Below are 15,181 nucleotides of genomic sequence, written 5' to 3' on the forward strand. Positions count from 1 at the left end.
CCCCCCGCCCCGCGAGCGCCCCGCGCTGCCCACCTGTAGGGAGAGCCCGGCGGGCGCCTCCTCGGCCGGCGCTGGGCGGCTCCGGTCCCGATCCCGATCCCGGTGCCGGTTGTGATCCCGATCCCGGTCCCGATCCCGGTCCCGGCCCGGCCCCGCCGGACAAAAGCGCGGCCCGCGGCGCCAGGGGGCGTGGCCTCCCTTGATTAGCATATCCGCCGCACTCCGCCAATCGGCGCCCCGAGCGGGAGGTCGTTAGCATAACCCCCGCCCACTCTATATTTGCATAGCCCGCGGCTGGCACCCAATCAGAGCCGCGGTGGGCGGCCTCATTGGCATAATTTATGCAGCGCGGGCACCCCCTGGCGGGGCGCTGCCCATTCCCCGAATCCCATGGGATGGGATGGGATGGGATGGGATGGGATGGGATGGGATGGGATGGGATGAGATCCCCGATTCCGGGGATCCTTGGCAGGGATTGAAATGAGAATGGGGAAGGGATGGGGTAGGAATGAGGAGCAGATGCGATGGGAAAGAATGAGATGGGATGGAGCAACATGGGGATAATGGGGCATGGGGTAGGATGGGAATAAGAACTGGATAGGTCAAGGATGGGATGGGGCTGACACAGAGCATCCCCTCCTAGCCCACCACCACCACCACTGCACTCCCATCCGCCCTGCCAGCCCTGGGCAACTCCCAGGATATTAGGGAAAATATCCTGGCACCCCTGCCCCTTTTCATCCCCTCATCCCAGCCCCGGAACACCCCCCAAGCACAGCCTTTTTTCTACCCTGATAGATTTATTGAAAAATTAAAAGCACAAGCTCTGTATATATAAATACGACGACATTGCCAGCGATTTACAAGGCCTCCGGTTGCTCTCTCTGCATCCCCACCCATGGCCGGTGCCACCCACCTGGGCACCTTGGGGACGAGCACCCAAGGGAGCAGCAACCCCCCAAAAACCCCTCCAGCCTGAGCCACGGGCCCACCTCGCTCTGTGTGTGGCACTCAAATGACAGCGGGGACACCCAGACTCTGCCGCCCTCCCACCCCGCTCCCAGCCTGGCCGAGGGGGAGAGGATGTTCCCTGCCCCAGAGAGGACAGGGATGGGGACTTCAAGGGACGTGCACTGATCTCTGCCCGTTCTCAGCCTGCCCTATGCAGGCAGCGAGTCTGCAGCGGGCGCAGGGACATTTGGGGACAAGCCGGGGGTGTCTGCGCGTGCGGGGTGGCGCAGAGGGCGAGGGCTGCGTGCGGTGGGACGCTGCTGTCACCCCTCGGCGCCGTCCTTCATCCCCATCCCAGTGCTCCCCATCCGCCAAAGCCCCGCTCCTAAAGGGCGACGTTGAATTCTGTGACCAAGAAATCGATGTAGTCCTTTTCCTTCAGCTTAAAGGCCTCGGCGATGATCCGGGCGGCTTCCCGGTGCTCTTTTCCTCGGAGCCCCGTGCCGTTCACCTCCAAAATGACGTGTCCCACCTTCAGCTTCCCGCAGTTGTGTGCTGAGCCTCCCCGCTGCAGGAGAGAGAGGTGTGTCAGCTCATGCTCCCACCACTCCCTGCATCAAGCAGGGGTGAGGGGAAAAATGGGGAATATTTCATATCTGATATGATGGATGTGAAATATTTTGCTTTTTGCAGAGAGGGGATGAATTTGGCTTCTCCCCCCTGCTCGCTCCTGGAGCATGAAGCCAGCTGGGGTGGCCAAGAATAACCAAGGCAGAGTTGGCTTTGCTTTTTTTTGCCGTAAGTAACTTGAATTTTGCCCCAAGTAAACAGCAAACAGGGGGACAGCTCCAGAGGGCTCAGTTCTCTGGCTCCCATCCACCATTCCCCCTCCTCAATCCTCTGTCTGGCAGTTTCCAGACATCTGGAGACAGCAGCCAAGCTTTCAGGGCTGCCCTGATCCCCTTTGAGATGTCTGGAGCAAATAGCTGGCTCGCAGGAGGTGTGTTCTGGGATGGGATCATCCACGGGACATGGATGCCATCCCTCAGCACAGCAGAACCGTGCCTGTGGAGGTGCAGGGCTGTAGTGGGGGACAAACCTCCAAAATCCCCGTGGCCACAGCTCAAGGGCTTTCTCCAGCCGGTCCAGGGAGAAGAAGGATGGGATGGGATGGGATGGGCATGGAATTCTCCCATCCCAGCCCGCCCTACCTGGATGGTGACGATGCGGGGCAGCGGCTGCCGCGTGTTCGCGCCGCCCTCGATGGCGATGCCCAAGGTGGGAGCGCTCTTGGACACCCGGATCAGACACGACGTGGGCTCCAGGAGTCCTGGCTGTGGGGACAGAGGGCAGCACTGCTGAGGGGGCCTGGACACCACGTGCCAGCCGTGCTCCCTCGGCCAGGGCACCACAGCAGGCAGGGACACTCTGGCTGCCACCACAGAGGGACAGACACAGCCTGCAGCTGCTTTCTGACTCCTGACATCCAAAACCCCAACTCTGGGCAGGTCTGGAAGGGTTTGGGGAGGAGCAGAGCAGCTCTCTGCCTGCCTGCCTGCCTGTGTCCCTCAGCCTCACCACCTGCAGAAACACCCAGCTTATATCTGAGAGCTGCTGCCACCTTCCCTTTTGGGCGATGGGTGACTTCACTCATGTGGCCCGTGGATGTCCCTTTAGAGCCAGGAATTCTCCCATGCCCCAGGCAGCTGCTTGCTGGAGCTGGGAGGGGTGGGATTTACCCAGGACAGAGTGAATCAGCCCTACAGCGCCCTTCTCATCCACTCCTGACCCCTTTCCCCACAACTCAGCCCCCCCAGAGAGCTGACTGGGCTCAGCAAAGAGGATAAATATCCCAGCAAAGCACAGACGAGTGGTTGCTGCCTGTGGGCAGAGGGAGTGGAACAGGCAGCCAAGGCAGTGGGGCACAGCCCCGGGTGCCCCCTCCCACACAGAGCAGCACCCCAGGCCCCCCTCACCGGCTTGGAGGCCCCTTCTGGCACCCCCTCACTCCTCGCGGCCTCCTTGAGGCTCCGGCTTTTCCCGGGGCCTGGCTGCCGGCTCTTGTCCTTGCCGCTCGTCTCGACCTCCCCGATGTCCACCCCGCTGTCCTCGCTGAGGGTCTGCCCGCTGTCCGACAGCTGGGAGAGCGTGGAGGCTGGGGAGAGACGCGGCGTTAGCGGGCGGGCAGTGCCAGGGCCGGGGCTGGCCGAGCGCCCCTGGGCCACGGAGCGAGGGCAGCTCCTGCTCCCAGGGCTGGGCAGCTTCCCTGGGATTCACACCGGGGCTGCAGGGCAAGGTTCCCAAGCAGGCCCTTTCAGAACCATGGAGTTGCTTAGGTGGGAAAAGCCCTCTCAGATCATTGAGTCCAACCACAAGACCAGCACTGCCAAGGCCACTTTCTAAACTGTGGCCCCAAGTGCCACATCTACACGGCTTTAAAATTCCTCCAGGGACAGGATCTCCACCACTGGGCAGCCTCTCTCATTGCCTGACCACTCTCTCAGTGAAGAAATTTTCCCAATATCCAACGTGAACCTCCCCTGGCACAGCTTGAGGCCGTTCCCTCTTGTCCTGTCCCTGTTTCCTGGGAGGAGAGATTGACCCCAACCTCACTGCAGCCCCCAGTCAGAAGAGCAGAGCTGTGCACAGGCAGCATCAAGGGACAAGTGGCCTCAAACTCTCGCCTGGGATCCAACCCAGACCCCAGACTGGGATGGAGGAAGAGAGTGCTGAATTCAGGCATCCTGCTAGAGGCCAGTTTATGCAGCCCATGCTCCACAGCAGGGTCAGCGAGGAGACAGGCACACAGCCAAGCGAAGAGGCGCTGCCATGTAGGAGCTTTCTGCCCTTTGAGGATGAAGGCCAAGTGCAGATGGAGACTGGAAATGCCAGGAGCAGCGGCGCAGCAGCACCTGCAGGGAGAGCCGGGGGTCCGGCACAGCGGCACCGCCGCCCCTCGCCCGCACTGACCTGCAGTGACGGCACCGTGCCACACGAGGGCGACATTGCCACTCGTGTCGGCCCCGCAGCGCGGGGGGCCGGGGACCCCCCTGGATCCCCCTGGATTCCCTTCCCTCTCCATCTCCCAGAGCCCATGGGACCCCTAGTCCCTCTCCATCTCCGAGAGCCCATGGGACCCCTCTTCCCTCTCCGTCTCCCAGAGCCCATGGGACCCCTCTTCCCTCTCCATCTCCGAGAGCCCATGGGACCCCTATTCCCTCTCCATCTCCGAGGGACCCCCTGGATTCCCTTCCCTCTCCATCTCCGAGGGACGCATGGAGCCCCGCACGCTGCTCCCTCACCTCCACTTCTTTTTCCCGGGATAAACGTGACTCCCGAGCTGAGTGTAGGCACAATTAGATTCTTCCCCCCCTCCCCCCAAAAATACACAGTTAATTGGAAAAGACCAGGATTATTTCTGGTCCTTGAGATCACAGAATGGCCTGGGTTGGAAGGGATCTTAAGGCTCCTCTTATCCCACTCCCTGCCATGGGCAGGGACACCTTCCACTGTCCCAGGCTGCTCCAAGCCCCAATGTCCAGCCTGGCCTTGGGCACTGCCAGGGATCCAGGGGCAGCCCCAGCTGCTCTGGGCACCCTGTGCCAGGGCCTGCCCACCCTCCCAGGGAACAATTCCTTCCCAATCTCCCATCCAGCCCTGCCCTCTGGCAGTGGGAAGCCATTCCCTGGGTCCTGTCCCTCCATGCCTTGTCCCCAGTCCCTCTGCAGCTCTCCTGGAGCCCCTTTAGGCCCTGCAAGGGGCTCTGAGCTCTCCCTGGAGCCTTCTCCTCTCCAGGCTGAACACCCCCAGCTCTCTCAGTCTCCATAACAGAGCTGCTCCATCCCTTGGATCATGAGATCCATCATGAGACCTGAAACCTTGAGATCTGCCTCCTGTCCCGTTCCTCTCTCTCGGAACACCCCAGGGATGGTTTTTCCCGGCTGCTAAGGTGACACCCACCTCTGGCCTGGGGTAGGGGCCTCACTTCGTTGACGTCGGGCTCGCTGTTGGGCTGGTGCACCTCCACCATGATGAAATGCTGGTTGGCCACGGCCTGGGGGCTGCCCTTGTCCGGGGGAGGGGGCGCCGGGTGCGGGGGCGGGGGAGGAGGGGACGGGGATGGGGGGCTCTGAAGCCCCTCCGGGGACGGGCTCTTCAATCTGGTTGGGGACTGGACCCTGGGGAAGGGCCCGATGGGGTGCTGGCTGACCACGGAGAGCTGGGCGTCCGCCGGCCGGCGGGAGCTGTGCAGGGACGGCGAGATGGTGGCGTAGATGGCGCTGGGGGCGGAATCCTCGGTGGACGTGGAGGCCGTGGAGGTCACGCTGACCGTGTCCTTCTCGGGGGCGTTGGGAGGGGGAGAGGGGTTTCGGGGGGCCACGAAGAAAAGGCCAGACTGGGAGGACTCGGAGGAGGGGCGCTTGGGCTTGTCCTTCCCTGGGATCCGGTGCTGGGCAGAGGAGGGGTCCAGGGTCTGGGGGGCTGATGGAGGAGGAGGAGGCTTGAAGTTGGGTGGTTCCTCTGGGAAGGAGGAGAGATCATCCTGCCAAAGCAAGAACAGTTTTTAGGATGCCATGCCCAGGCTCAGTGTCTTCATCTTTTCACACTGACCATGGCTAAAGGAGCTGGTTGTTATAGAAACACCTTCCTCACCTTCTGACCATGTTCCAGAAACACCTTCCTGACCTTCTGACCGTAAGAACATGACTCACAGATGAGCACAATTACAGGACAAACCACCCAACCTCTGCTTTGGTTTGCACAAGGCTGTTCCTATCCAGCCAGAATCCCTCTCCTAAACCCATCTGATCAGCTGGCTTCAGTGACGCCCCTGGGGGGTTGACACGGCAGAGCTGCTGAAGCTGAGGCACATCCCAGTACCCCCCAGTTTGCCTCCTGCTCCCACCCAGCTCCGCGCAGGGCTTTCCTTACCAGGGACACGTCTGGCAGGGTGTTGATGCTGCTCTGGTGGCAGTCCCCAGCTCCCTCCAGCTCTGACGTGTTCTGAGAGGGCAGAGAAGGAAGAGAAAGCTGTGGCACAGCAGCAGGAGCCACCAGCGCAGTGCCAGCATCACAGGGAACGGGCAGAGGGATGCTCCAAACCCCTCCCCATGCAGGGCCAGTCTCACCCAAAGGTTTTTGCCTCCTTGGGGGTTCCCTGGAGACCCCCAGCCCTCCCAAGCATGCTGTGGACCTGGTAAGTTGGGGTGAGCTCCTCTAGGCCCAAATCAGCTCCTCCTGCTGAATTTGGAAGCAAGGCAGGAACCTGAGGGCTGCAGGTTCAATACCTGGATTTTTTTCCCCGAGGAAGGAAAGTAGAAATTTAAAACCCTTCCCCGCATCCAAAGCAGTGGGTCTGAGACACAGAGAAGCCGCTGCCACTGCTTTATGAGTCAAAAACGTCACCAGGAAATGCCACACCACCGTTCTGAGGATCTCACAGCTCCAGCAATCCGGAAGGGCTGTGGGAATCTGTCAGCAGGGCTGGGCCCAGGGAGAGGCCATGGATGCAGCCAAGGAGAGCAAACGAGCACCTGGCTAAGTCAGGGCGGCAGAGTGCGGGGCACAGCAGAGCTGTGCCTGGCCCTGCTGAGGGAATCCTCTGCCGGGGGGACATCCCCAGCTCCCCCGGTGCCCCTGCCAGGGCAAACTCAGCCTCAGGCCCCCCTCCCGCAGCAACTCCTGCTCTGCAGAGAGGCTGCTGCTGCTCAGAAAGGCTGAACTCGGCTCCTGTCACGCTCGCAGGGCTCTGTGGATGGGGCAGGGCACGGTTTGTGTGTGAGTGCCTGCTGTTTATTGCAGGGTAAACAGCTGATTAGCTGAAACGCCGCTGCATCTGCATCCCCCCCAGCTGCTGGAGGCTGCTGCTGTGCCTGTGAGATGTTCGCCTCCCAAAATAGACATGGGAGACAATTAAGACCATTAGAGGAACAGCAAAAACATTGATGCAAAGTGCTTTTATCTCCGTGGCTTCTGAAGGAGCCCTGGAGAATGGGAACACAAAGAAACAGCTTGTTCAGGGAGTGACAGGTAAAGGCTTCGCTTGGGAAACTTTCCTTCCTCGGGCAAAGGGTGGCTTCATCCTCAATTATTCCAACATAAGGGCAGGTGGCTTTTAAATGGGAAGCACAGAAGGATTTGGGTTGGAAAAGGATTTTAAAGATCATCTAATTCCAACACCCTGCCATGGGCAGGGACACCTTCCACTGTCCCAGGCTGCTCCAAGCCCTGTCCAACTTGGCCTTGGACACTTCCAAGGATCCAGGGGCAGCCACAGCTGCTCTGGGGAATAGGACTGGGAGCAGCCAAACTGTCACAGTTGTGTCACTACCAAAAAGGGAAGAATCTGCCTGATGTCCCCCTAAAACCTCCCAGGGCCATGTCCCCCAACCCTGTGCCCATCACAGGCCACGTCCCCCAGCTCTGGCCTGGTAGCAAGGACCAGTCTGCCCTGAGCTGTGGCTCCTCTGCAGATGCTGGGTGGGCACAGCAGCTGTCCCTGTGCCCACAGTGCCACTGCCAGGGACACTGATGCTGCTGCTCCTCCTCAGGGCAGCTCTGGCTGCTGCAGGGTGTGAGCAGGAGATTTGCCCTTCCCCAGGCTCAGTTCTTCGGGGGCAGAAGCAATTAAGCAGTGATTGCTCTGGGCCATAAAACACGATGGCTTTTAAGCACATTTGCTTTCAGGAATTGGCTATTTCCAGGCTGTGCCTTCCTGGATTTCCCTGGAAAGATTCATGGAAGCCACTGCCCTGAAAAATGAGTCTCTATTGAGGAAACTGCTCCCTGCTGCTCCTCTACCCCATCTATTTTCCAGTTCTCCACAGAAACTGGGGCCAGGTGAGGCCGTTCCAGCCCCTTCTCAGAGCAGCTGGGAAATGTTTGTCCTTCTTATCCTACAAAGAGTCCCCAGCAGGAGTGAGGGAGCTGCAGAGCATCTTTCAGACAGGCAGACAGTTTTCACTTGCAGATTAAAGGGTGGAGAAACTGACACCTCCCCAGGGAACGAAGCCCAACCTTTAATTAACCACTCAGCTCCAAATCAGTCCCCTAATTTCCAGTTACTGCTAACAAGAGCTTTGCTGAGCTACTCAGCCTGAGTCCTGCGGGGTTTCAATTTTGAACAACTGCACCAGCCTGGGAATAAGCCTGGCTTTCCTCCTCTCTTCCCTTTCATCTCCCACTCCAGAATGCAGCCACAGGGATGGAGGAGCCCCAAGCCCTTGGTCCAGATTTTAGGGGCTCTGAGGGTGCACAGTGACCCCCATGCAATGGTTTCACTGTCTCCATCCTCATCCTCTGAGAGGATCATTCCCAGCACGTGGGAACCCTCCAGGTGGGATATCCAAGGGAGCTGGGGTAAGCCAGCACCTCTGGAACCAGCCCTGGGAGGAGAAGACACCTCTGGATGGCAGCAGCTTTGCCAGGAGGTGGTGGAGAGGAAAAACAAAACCTACAGGGATATCAATTCCTTCAGCCCAACACTGAGGGCTGGGCTGGAGGCAGGGACAAAGGGAATGCCAGGAAAAACCAGGAATTCCCACTGCTCTGGTCAGACATGCTGCACCTGCTTATTGCAGTCTGCAGCCAATCTCTGCCCTGCAGGACTCATCTCGAGTCCCAGGATTTCCAGGAGGTACTGGTGACACTCAAGACAGTGGCTGAGCATCCGTGGCTGGCACTGTCAACCACAGCATTGTCTCATTCCCAAGAATCCTTCAAGCATTCCTTAACGGAATCCCTTATCCCACGGCAGGGCCTGCCCAGCCTCACCCTGCTGATTTTTGGTGGAAGTTCACCTGCCAACCCACGGGACAGGTGGCCTGGCCTGGTGTCACAAAGCCAAAAAGATCAGTGTCCCACGGTTTGGGGTGCCTGGGATAAACTCCACCTGGGAATGCAACAGCTGGATAAGCGCCATTCCCACAGGGAATTCCCACAGCTCACAGCTGCAGCTCCTCTCTCCCAGCTCCACCCTTTGCTCTCTGTGCTGCCGCTGACCCTGTGATTTCCTCCCGGCCGAGGAGCAGGGAATGAGCTGCACACCCTGGAGCCTGCACCTCCCCCCAGCCCTGATGGGCACTGGGGTTCCTGGGGCTCTGCCACGTCCCTGCTGCAGCCCACGCGAGGATTTCTCGCACGCACTGCGAGTGCACTGAACTGCCCACGGATCTCTGCACACTCACGGCCCACGAGGAAAAATTCTGCCCCATCCTGAGGTGTGCTGGGATGTGAGCAGCCAGCTGAGAGAGCTGGGGCTGCTCAGCCTGGAGAAGAGGAGGCTCTGCAGACACCTTGTGTGGCATTTCACTACTTGAAAGAGGGCTCTAAGAAAGATGGGGACAGATTTTTTAACAGGGCTTGTTGTGATAACATGAAGGGGAATAGTTTTAAACTAAAATAGGGGCAGGTTAGATTAGATTAGATTAGATAGAAGGAAAATGTTTTTTCACAGGGAGGTAAGGCCCTGGCACAGGGTGCCCAGAGAAGCTGTGGCTACCCCATCCCTGGGAACATCCAAGGCCAGGCTGGAGCAACCTGGGATAGTGGAAGATGTCCCTCCTCACTGCAGCGGCATTGAATTAGATGGACTTTAAAGGTCCTTTCAACCCAAACCATTCTGTGTTCTATGATTTTTCTACTGGTATTTAGCCAGGGTGCCCACACAGCCACACAGCCCAGCAGCAGGCAGGGCAGGGAGGGCAGGCTGGGCTCTGACAGGCTCCAAAACCCCATCCCCGAGGTGTCCGTGGCCCTCAGGTAGCAGCTGGGTCTGGTTCAAGCTGAGCCTTGTGTGCACTGCAGCGCCAAGGACTGGGGGAAGGAGCTCTCCTCAGCAGAGCCACGGGAGGAAAGCAGAGATGGGTGGCAAGAGGTGGCCGTGCACGTGCAGGAGCCGCAGCCCTCCCTGGCCAGCCCGGCCCTCCCCCTGCCCACACACACACACTGACCCAGCCCCTGCAGCCCCTACCTCCATCAGGTCTATGAGCCACAGGAGCCGCTCCTGGGGATGTGCCAGGGGGAGGGCAGAGGAAAACAAGCAAAAAAGCGAAAATGTAACGTCAGGGAAGGCGCAGAACAAACGAGTGAGCTGAGCAAATCCCGACCCCAAAAGCCTCCCTGCAGAATCCACACCCAGCGGCATCCAGGGCTGGGTGGGAAGGCTGGAGTGAGCCCCTCCTGAGAGGGGTGCTGGGGAGGGGAACAGCAGCAGGGGCTGAGGGCGGAGAGAGCAGTTTGGGAGCCCTGCCCTGCATCTCTCCTGCTATCCAAGCACCCATCCACAGTGAGCTGGTGCTTGGCAGCTGTTTCAGCACGAGTGGGCACAACCATCTGCAGCGCCAGCATTCCCATCACCGGGCAGCGCCTGGAGCAGGGTGTGTTCTCACATCCATGGGAAGAGGTGCCACACAGCCAGGGATGCCCTGCAGTGGCACTGAGGGACACTGCTCTTGAAGGAAACTTTTAAAGCAGTGCCCACTCCCTTCTCTGTGCCGCAGCAGCACCCTGGTGTCTCTCCCCGAGCTCTGGGCTCATGTGCCAGGTGGGGTCAGGCCATTGCTCACACATCAGACCCAGCAGCCATGCCTGGCACATGCCGAGCAGCAGGAAGCACACCTGGGAGCACATGGCACCAGCCCCGGGCACGGGCACAGCCTGAGAGCAGGGTGTCACGCTCAGCACACAGTCCTGGCAGACCTGTGCCAGCCCTCAGAAGAATTTTCCCAGCAGCTCCTTGGAGAGCAGAGCCAAACTCACTTTGTTTATGCGGATCCAGAAAGGATCTCACCGAAATCCCTCCTGACCAGAGCAGGTGGCTCTGCTATGGGTACTTGTGGGTTTAACAGGACAAAAGCACAGCTCTGATGCTCTGAGGCCTCTCACAGGCAGGCAGAGGCCCAGGAAAGCCCCCTCCTCAGGGTGGACCCTCCCCAGCCCCATCCCAGCACTGCGGGCTGCTTTCCTTGCTGAGGAACCAGCACAGAGCCCATTGTTCCTCCTCCTTTCCACGAAGGGTTTAATTTCCAAGGTTACTAATGCATTTATGATGAAAGGCATTTTATGGCGAGGAAATTAATTTGGGGGCTGAGTGCCTGCACAGTCTGAGGTGATTACAGTAACTTAATTAGACGGTGCGTGCGACAGGGGCCTGGCAGAGACGTGGGAGTGCTGCTGCTGCTGCTGCTGCTGCCGAGTGCTGGAGAATGGGCTGGAAATGGGATGCAGCTGCCTGGCCACTGTGGCTCCCACTGCGATGGGGAGCAGGCAGGCAGCATCTTCAGGGAGGTGACTGAAGAGCTGGTGATGAGCAGCAGACATGGCATGGCAGTGGTGCACTGCTGGGATTTCAGTGTGGGTGCAGCTCCAGTGGATTTCTGGAAGCAAGGCAGGCTCCATCCCTCACTGGGATGAAGGGACACGCAGCCCTCAAGCAGGGGACAGCAGCACCTCAGTGTCAGGAGCACAGAGATACCCAGCACATGTCATGGCATCGCCAACAAATCACCCAGACTGCACGGAAAAATTCCTTTGGGGGAGTCCATAGGGGAAACCGACCGGACAGGGTTCCCTGTGGGGTAAATGCCTTTACACCGCTCCAGGGAAAGCAGTTTGCTGACCCGACAGGGTTCCCTGTGGGGTAAATGCCTTTACACCGCTCCAGGGAAAGCAGTTTGCTGTAGGACTGCCAGGAGGAGGTGCTGAAAGGAGCGGGATCAGGCAGGAGGGACCTACCCGGGCTGAGCTGACGGTGGTGGCAGTGAAGTGGCTGCTGGACGACGAGACGGTGTCGCTGTAGGACATCATGGAGTAGGAGTCGGTGCTGGGCCCCACAGGCTGCCGGGCCTTCATGGACTCGATCTCCCTCTTCAGCACCAGGTTGTCAAAGCGGTCGAGGTCTTGTGGGGAGATCACCCCCCGCACCTCGGAGAGCAGCGAGAACTGGCCAGGCACACACAGCCAGAGACAGGTTGGAGCACAATCACGTTCCTGGGAAGCTGGAGACCTCCCTCCCACCATGGGCAGCAGTGGCAGTGAGATTTACTGGCAGGTAATGCAGGAGGTTTGGTCCTAAATGTGACCAGAAGCTCCTCTGCCACTGAACACCAGGTTGCATCCCCCAGAATGGCCCTGGCACAGGTTGCCCAGAGAAGCTGTGGCTGCCCCTGCATCCCTGGAAGTGTCCAAGGCCAGGCTGGACAGGGCTTGGAGCAACCTGGGATAGTGGAAAGTGTCCCTGCCCACGGCAGGGGGTGGAAAGAGATGATTTTTAAGCTCCCTTTTAACCCAAACCAGTCTGGGAATCTGTGATGGTTCCATGATAATGTGGATTTGGCTTCCAAAACCTCCCCCCTTCCCTGAGCAGATCACTGGGCCACACTGTGACCATGTCCACACTGTGACCATGTCCACACTGTGCCAGTGACTCTGCTCAGCCCACCAGGCCCAAGAAGCCGTCCCTGCCCTGGCGTGGGCCTCACCTTGGCGTGCGTGTTGAGCAGCTCGAAGAGTGCCATGACCAGAGCGTCCACGGAGATGTTGCCCTCCTTGTACTCGTCCAGGTAGTAGCCCATGGTGGCCCGCTCCTGCTCGTTGAGCAGGTGCCGGGCCTGCTCCTCCAGCATGACGCGGGTCTGGCTCACCATGGTGCTCAGGGTCACCTGCGAGCCAGCCAGCCCCCGGTAGAACACGGGCTGCAGGGGACAGGGGACAGGCTGGCAGGCCAAAGGGTTGGCAGTGGGAAGGAGGGCAGTGCTCTGCTCAGACAGCCGGGCTGGACCAAGGAGTGTCCCTGCTCTGGGCTCTGCCCACCAGCCCTCTGTGCCTGCGTGTCAGACACTGCCTGTGGCGGAGCTGGGAATCACACTGGAAGGAGGATTTTGGGAATGACTGGAAGGAGGTATCCTCAGGAATTCATCAGCAAGGCTGTTCAGTGTCACCACTTTTTTGGGTAGCTGCAGAGCCATGATCAGAGGAGCTGAGCTCTGCTCCTGGGCCAGGGACAGCACCCAGGGAGCGGCTGGAGCTGGGCCAGGGCAGGCTCAGGCTGAGAGCAGGGAAAGGTTCTTCCCCCAGAGGGTGCTGGGAACTGCCCAGGCTCCCCAGGGAATGGGCACGGCCCCGAGGCTGCCAGAGCTCCAGGAGCGTTTGGGCAGCGCTGCCAGGGATGCCCAGGGTGGGGCTGTTGGGGGGTCTGGGCAGGACCAGGGTTGGACTGGATGATCCTGGTGGGTCCCTTGCAGCTCGGGATACTCTGTGATACTCTGATTCTCTGAGTTCATGCAGCACCAGTTGAAAAACAAAACAGCTTCCCAGCCCTTTTCAGCAACTGTCCCCCACCCAGGCACTGATTTAACCCCAGGCTGTGCTCCTCCCTGGCAGAGCTGGGGGAACTGGGGCCACGGGAGACAGGCCAGCTCCCCATCCTGTGGAAAAGGCACATTTACCCCCACTGCCAGCTTGAAGCAGACCTCGGTGAAGAAAGAGCCACTGGCAACCAAAGGAGCCCCAGGGAGAGACAAGCCTGGCTGCATATGAAAGACGTTTTTCCTTTGAGAGGGATTTCTGAGGGGAGATCCTTGCTGTTTCCTCCCAGGCAGAGCTGGCACAGGGATACAGAGCCAGACAAGACCCTGACTATCCCAGAGACAGAGAGGAGCTGAGGCTGGGGAAGATGTTTTGCCAGCAAAGAGTACAAAGCTGTTATCATCGAGAGCCACCTGTGAAACCTCCCTCCTTCATTTCCATTTAAAAGCAATGTGCTTTGCAAAGAGGTGTGGGGAGAAGATGCTGGCACGGGGCTGCAGGCACAGCACGGGATGAGTCCCTGTGCCTGGTGAGCTGCAGAGGGCTGGGACAGATCCCAGCAGCTGCCAGGGCCCAGAGACAGCCACCATGAGGAAGGAATCATGGTAGGGTGGAGGGGGTGCCCACGGTCCTTGCCCATGGGTGATCATTGCCCCTTGCCCATTAAGGTGCTCATTGCCAGGCCAGAGGGCACCAGATGTGCTCAGAAGTGACACAGGAGAGGGGACACCACTGTGTCACTGTCTGCAGAACCCAGCAGAACCCTAACCCAACATGGGGCGGGGAGCAGAGAGGCCCATTAAAACCCTGCTAAAACCAGGAGCACAGATCCCTCCCTCCCACAGAAAATAAAACACAATAGCAATGAGATTTTTTCCCAAGGCATCAGGAATGTCTTACCCTGGCTGCCACGTCCATAGCATGGTCACCCACTGCCCTGCAAGGAGGGAGAAGACCAGTTAGCACTGAGTGCCTGGCACCACACCTGGCACCACACCTGGCACCTTCTCTCCTCTCTGGAGAGCCAAAAGCTTCTGGCCTGGGAGAAGGGGAAGGGACAGCACAATATTGTCCAGACCTGCTCCACCTTACAGGCCAGAGATGCTTCAATGGACCCCAGAACTGGGAGCTCCACGGACAGGCTGGGGGTCCCCACCCTCCCGGGGAAGCACGAGCACCCCCAGGGACTCTGAGCTGACAGACCCCCCCTCAAAAAGCTCCCTGGGCACATACCCTGCTGAGCTGACCAGGGTCTCTCCGAGCTGGGAGCTGGTGATCCAGCGGGTCTCGTCCACGGTGGTGCGGGCGTGGGGCAGGCGCCCGATGTCCTTGACCGTCATGATGAGGTGACGGGAGGACTTGAGCAGCTTCACGGCCTCGTCGTGGGGGATGCTCAGGAAGCTCCGGCCGTTCACCTCCAGGATCTGGTCTCCCACCTGTGGAATCAGGATGGGGGGAGCCTGGCAAGTCCATGGAGCTTTCCTCTTGGGAATAACACCTTCCTCTCCCAGCAGGGAGGAGCTGCCCAGTCTAACCCAGCACCAAATTAGGGACACAGCAACTGGAGGGACCAGGGGAAAAAAAAAATGCTGCTGGATGGAGACCAAGCCCTCAAGCTGGGAGCCAGTGAGGACCAGTCTGTGATGCCTGGAGGAGCCTGTTGAGGATCTCAACTCAGACTGATCTGCCCAGTCTCCTCCATCAACCAGACCAACCCCAAAGAACATCAAGGCCTCCAGCCCCAGTCCCTCCTGCTGCTCCGGGAGGCCAGAAACCCTCTGTGGAAGCCCCAAACCTCAGATCTCTGCATGCAGCAGGGAGGGTCTCACCACAGCCTCCAGCACTCTGCAAACTACAGCATCTGGGACAGCTGCATTCCATCTCCCCTCTCCTGTTTCCTCCCCAGCTGCTCCTAAGAGATTTC

General features: G+C 59.4%; 1 protein-coding gene across 3 annotated transcripts in view; it reads right to left on the minus strand.

Annotated features, from left to right (window-relative positions):
- Window positions 1–780: 780 nt before the first annotated feature.
- The window catches only part of WHRN (whirlin), a 46,577-nt gene continuing 32,176 nt past the window's right edge, over window positions 781–15,181 (minus strand). The window contains exons 4-13 of one of the 3 annotated variants that reach the window (XM_042052432.1): window positions 14,491–14,693; window positions 14,158–14,194; window positions 12,432–12,644; window positions 11,686–11,892; window positions 9,923–9,955; window positions 5,884–5,955; window positions 4,912–5,494; window positions 2,928–3,106; window positions 2,163–2,285; window positions 781–1,519 (exon numbers count right to left, since the gene is read on the minus strand). In XM_042052432.1, coding sequence (XP_041908366.1) covers window positions 1,337–1,519; window positions 2,163–2,285; window positions 2,928–3,106; window positions 4,912–5,494; window positions 5,884–5,955; window positions 9,923–9,955; window positions 11,686–11,892; window positions 12,432–12,644; window positions 14,158–14,194; window positions 14,491–14,693 — 1,833 coding nt within the window. In that variant the 3' untranslated portion in view covers window positions 781–1,336. Of the gene's footprint in view, window positions 1,520–2,162; window positions 2,286–2,927; window positions 3,107–4,911; window positions 5,495–5,883; window positions 5,956–9,922; window positions 9,956–11,685; window positions 11,893–12,431; window positions 12,666–14,157; window positions 14,195–14,490; window positions 14,694–15,181 lie in introns of all 3 variants that reach the window. The other 2 variants (XM_042052431.1, XM_042052433.1) reach the window with 2 other exon arrangements.

This window comes from Corvus kubaryi, unplaced genomic scaffold (genome assembly GCF_017639235.1).
Source record: "Corvus kubaryi isolate FWS band 111438036 unplaced genomic scaffold, C.kubaryi_AGA036_p1.0 78, whole genome shotgun sequence".
NCBI classification, from domain to species: domain Eukaryota; kingdom Metazoa; phylum Chordata; class Aves; order Passeriformes; family Corvidae; genus Corvus; species Corvus kubaryi.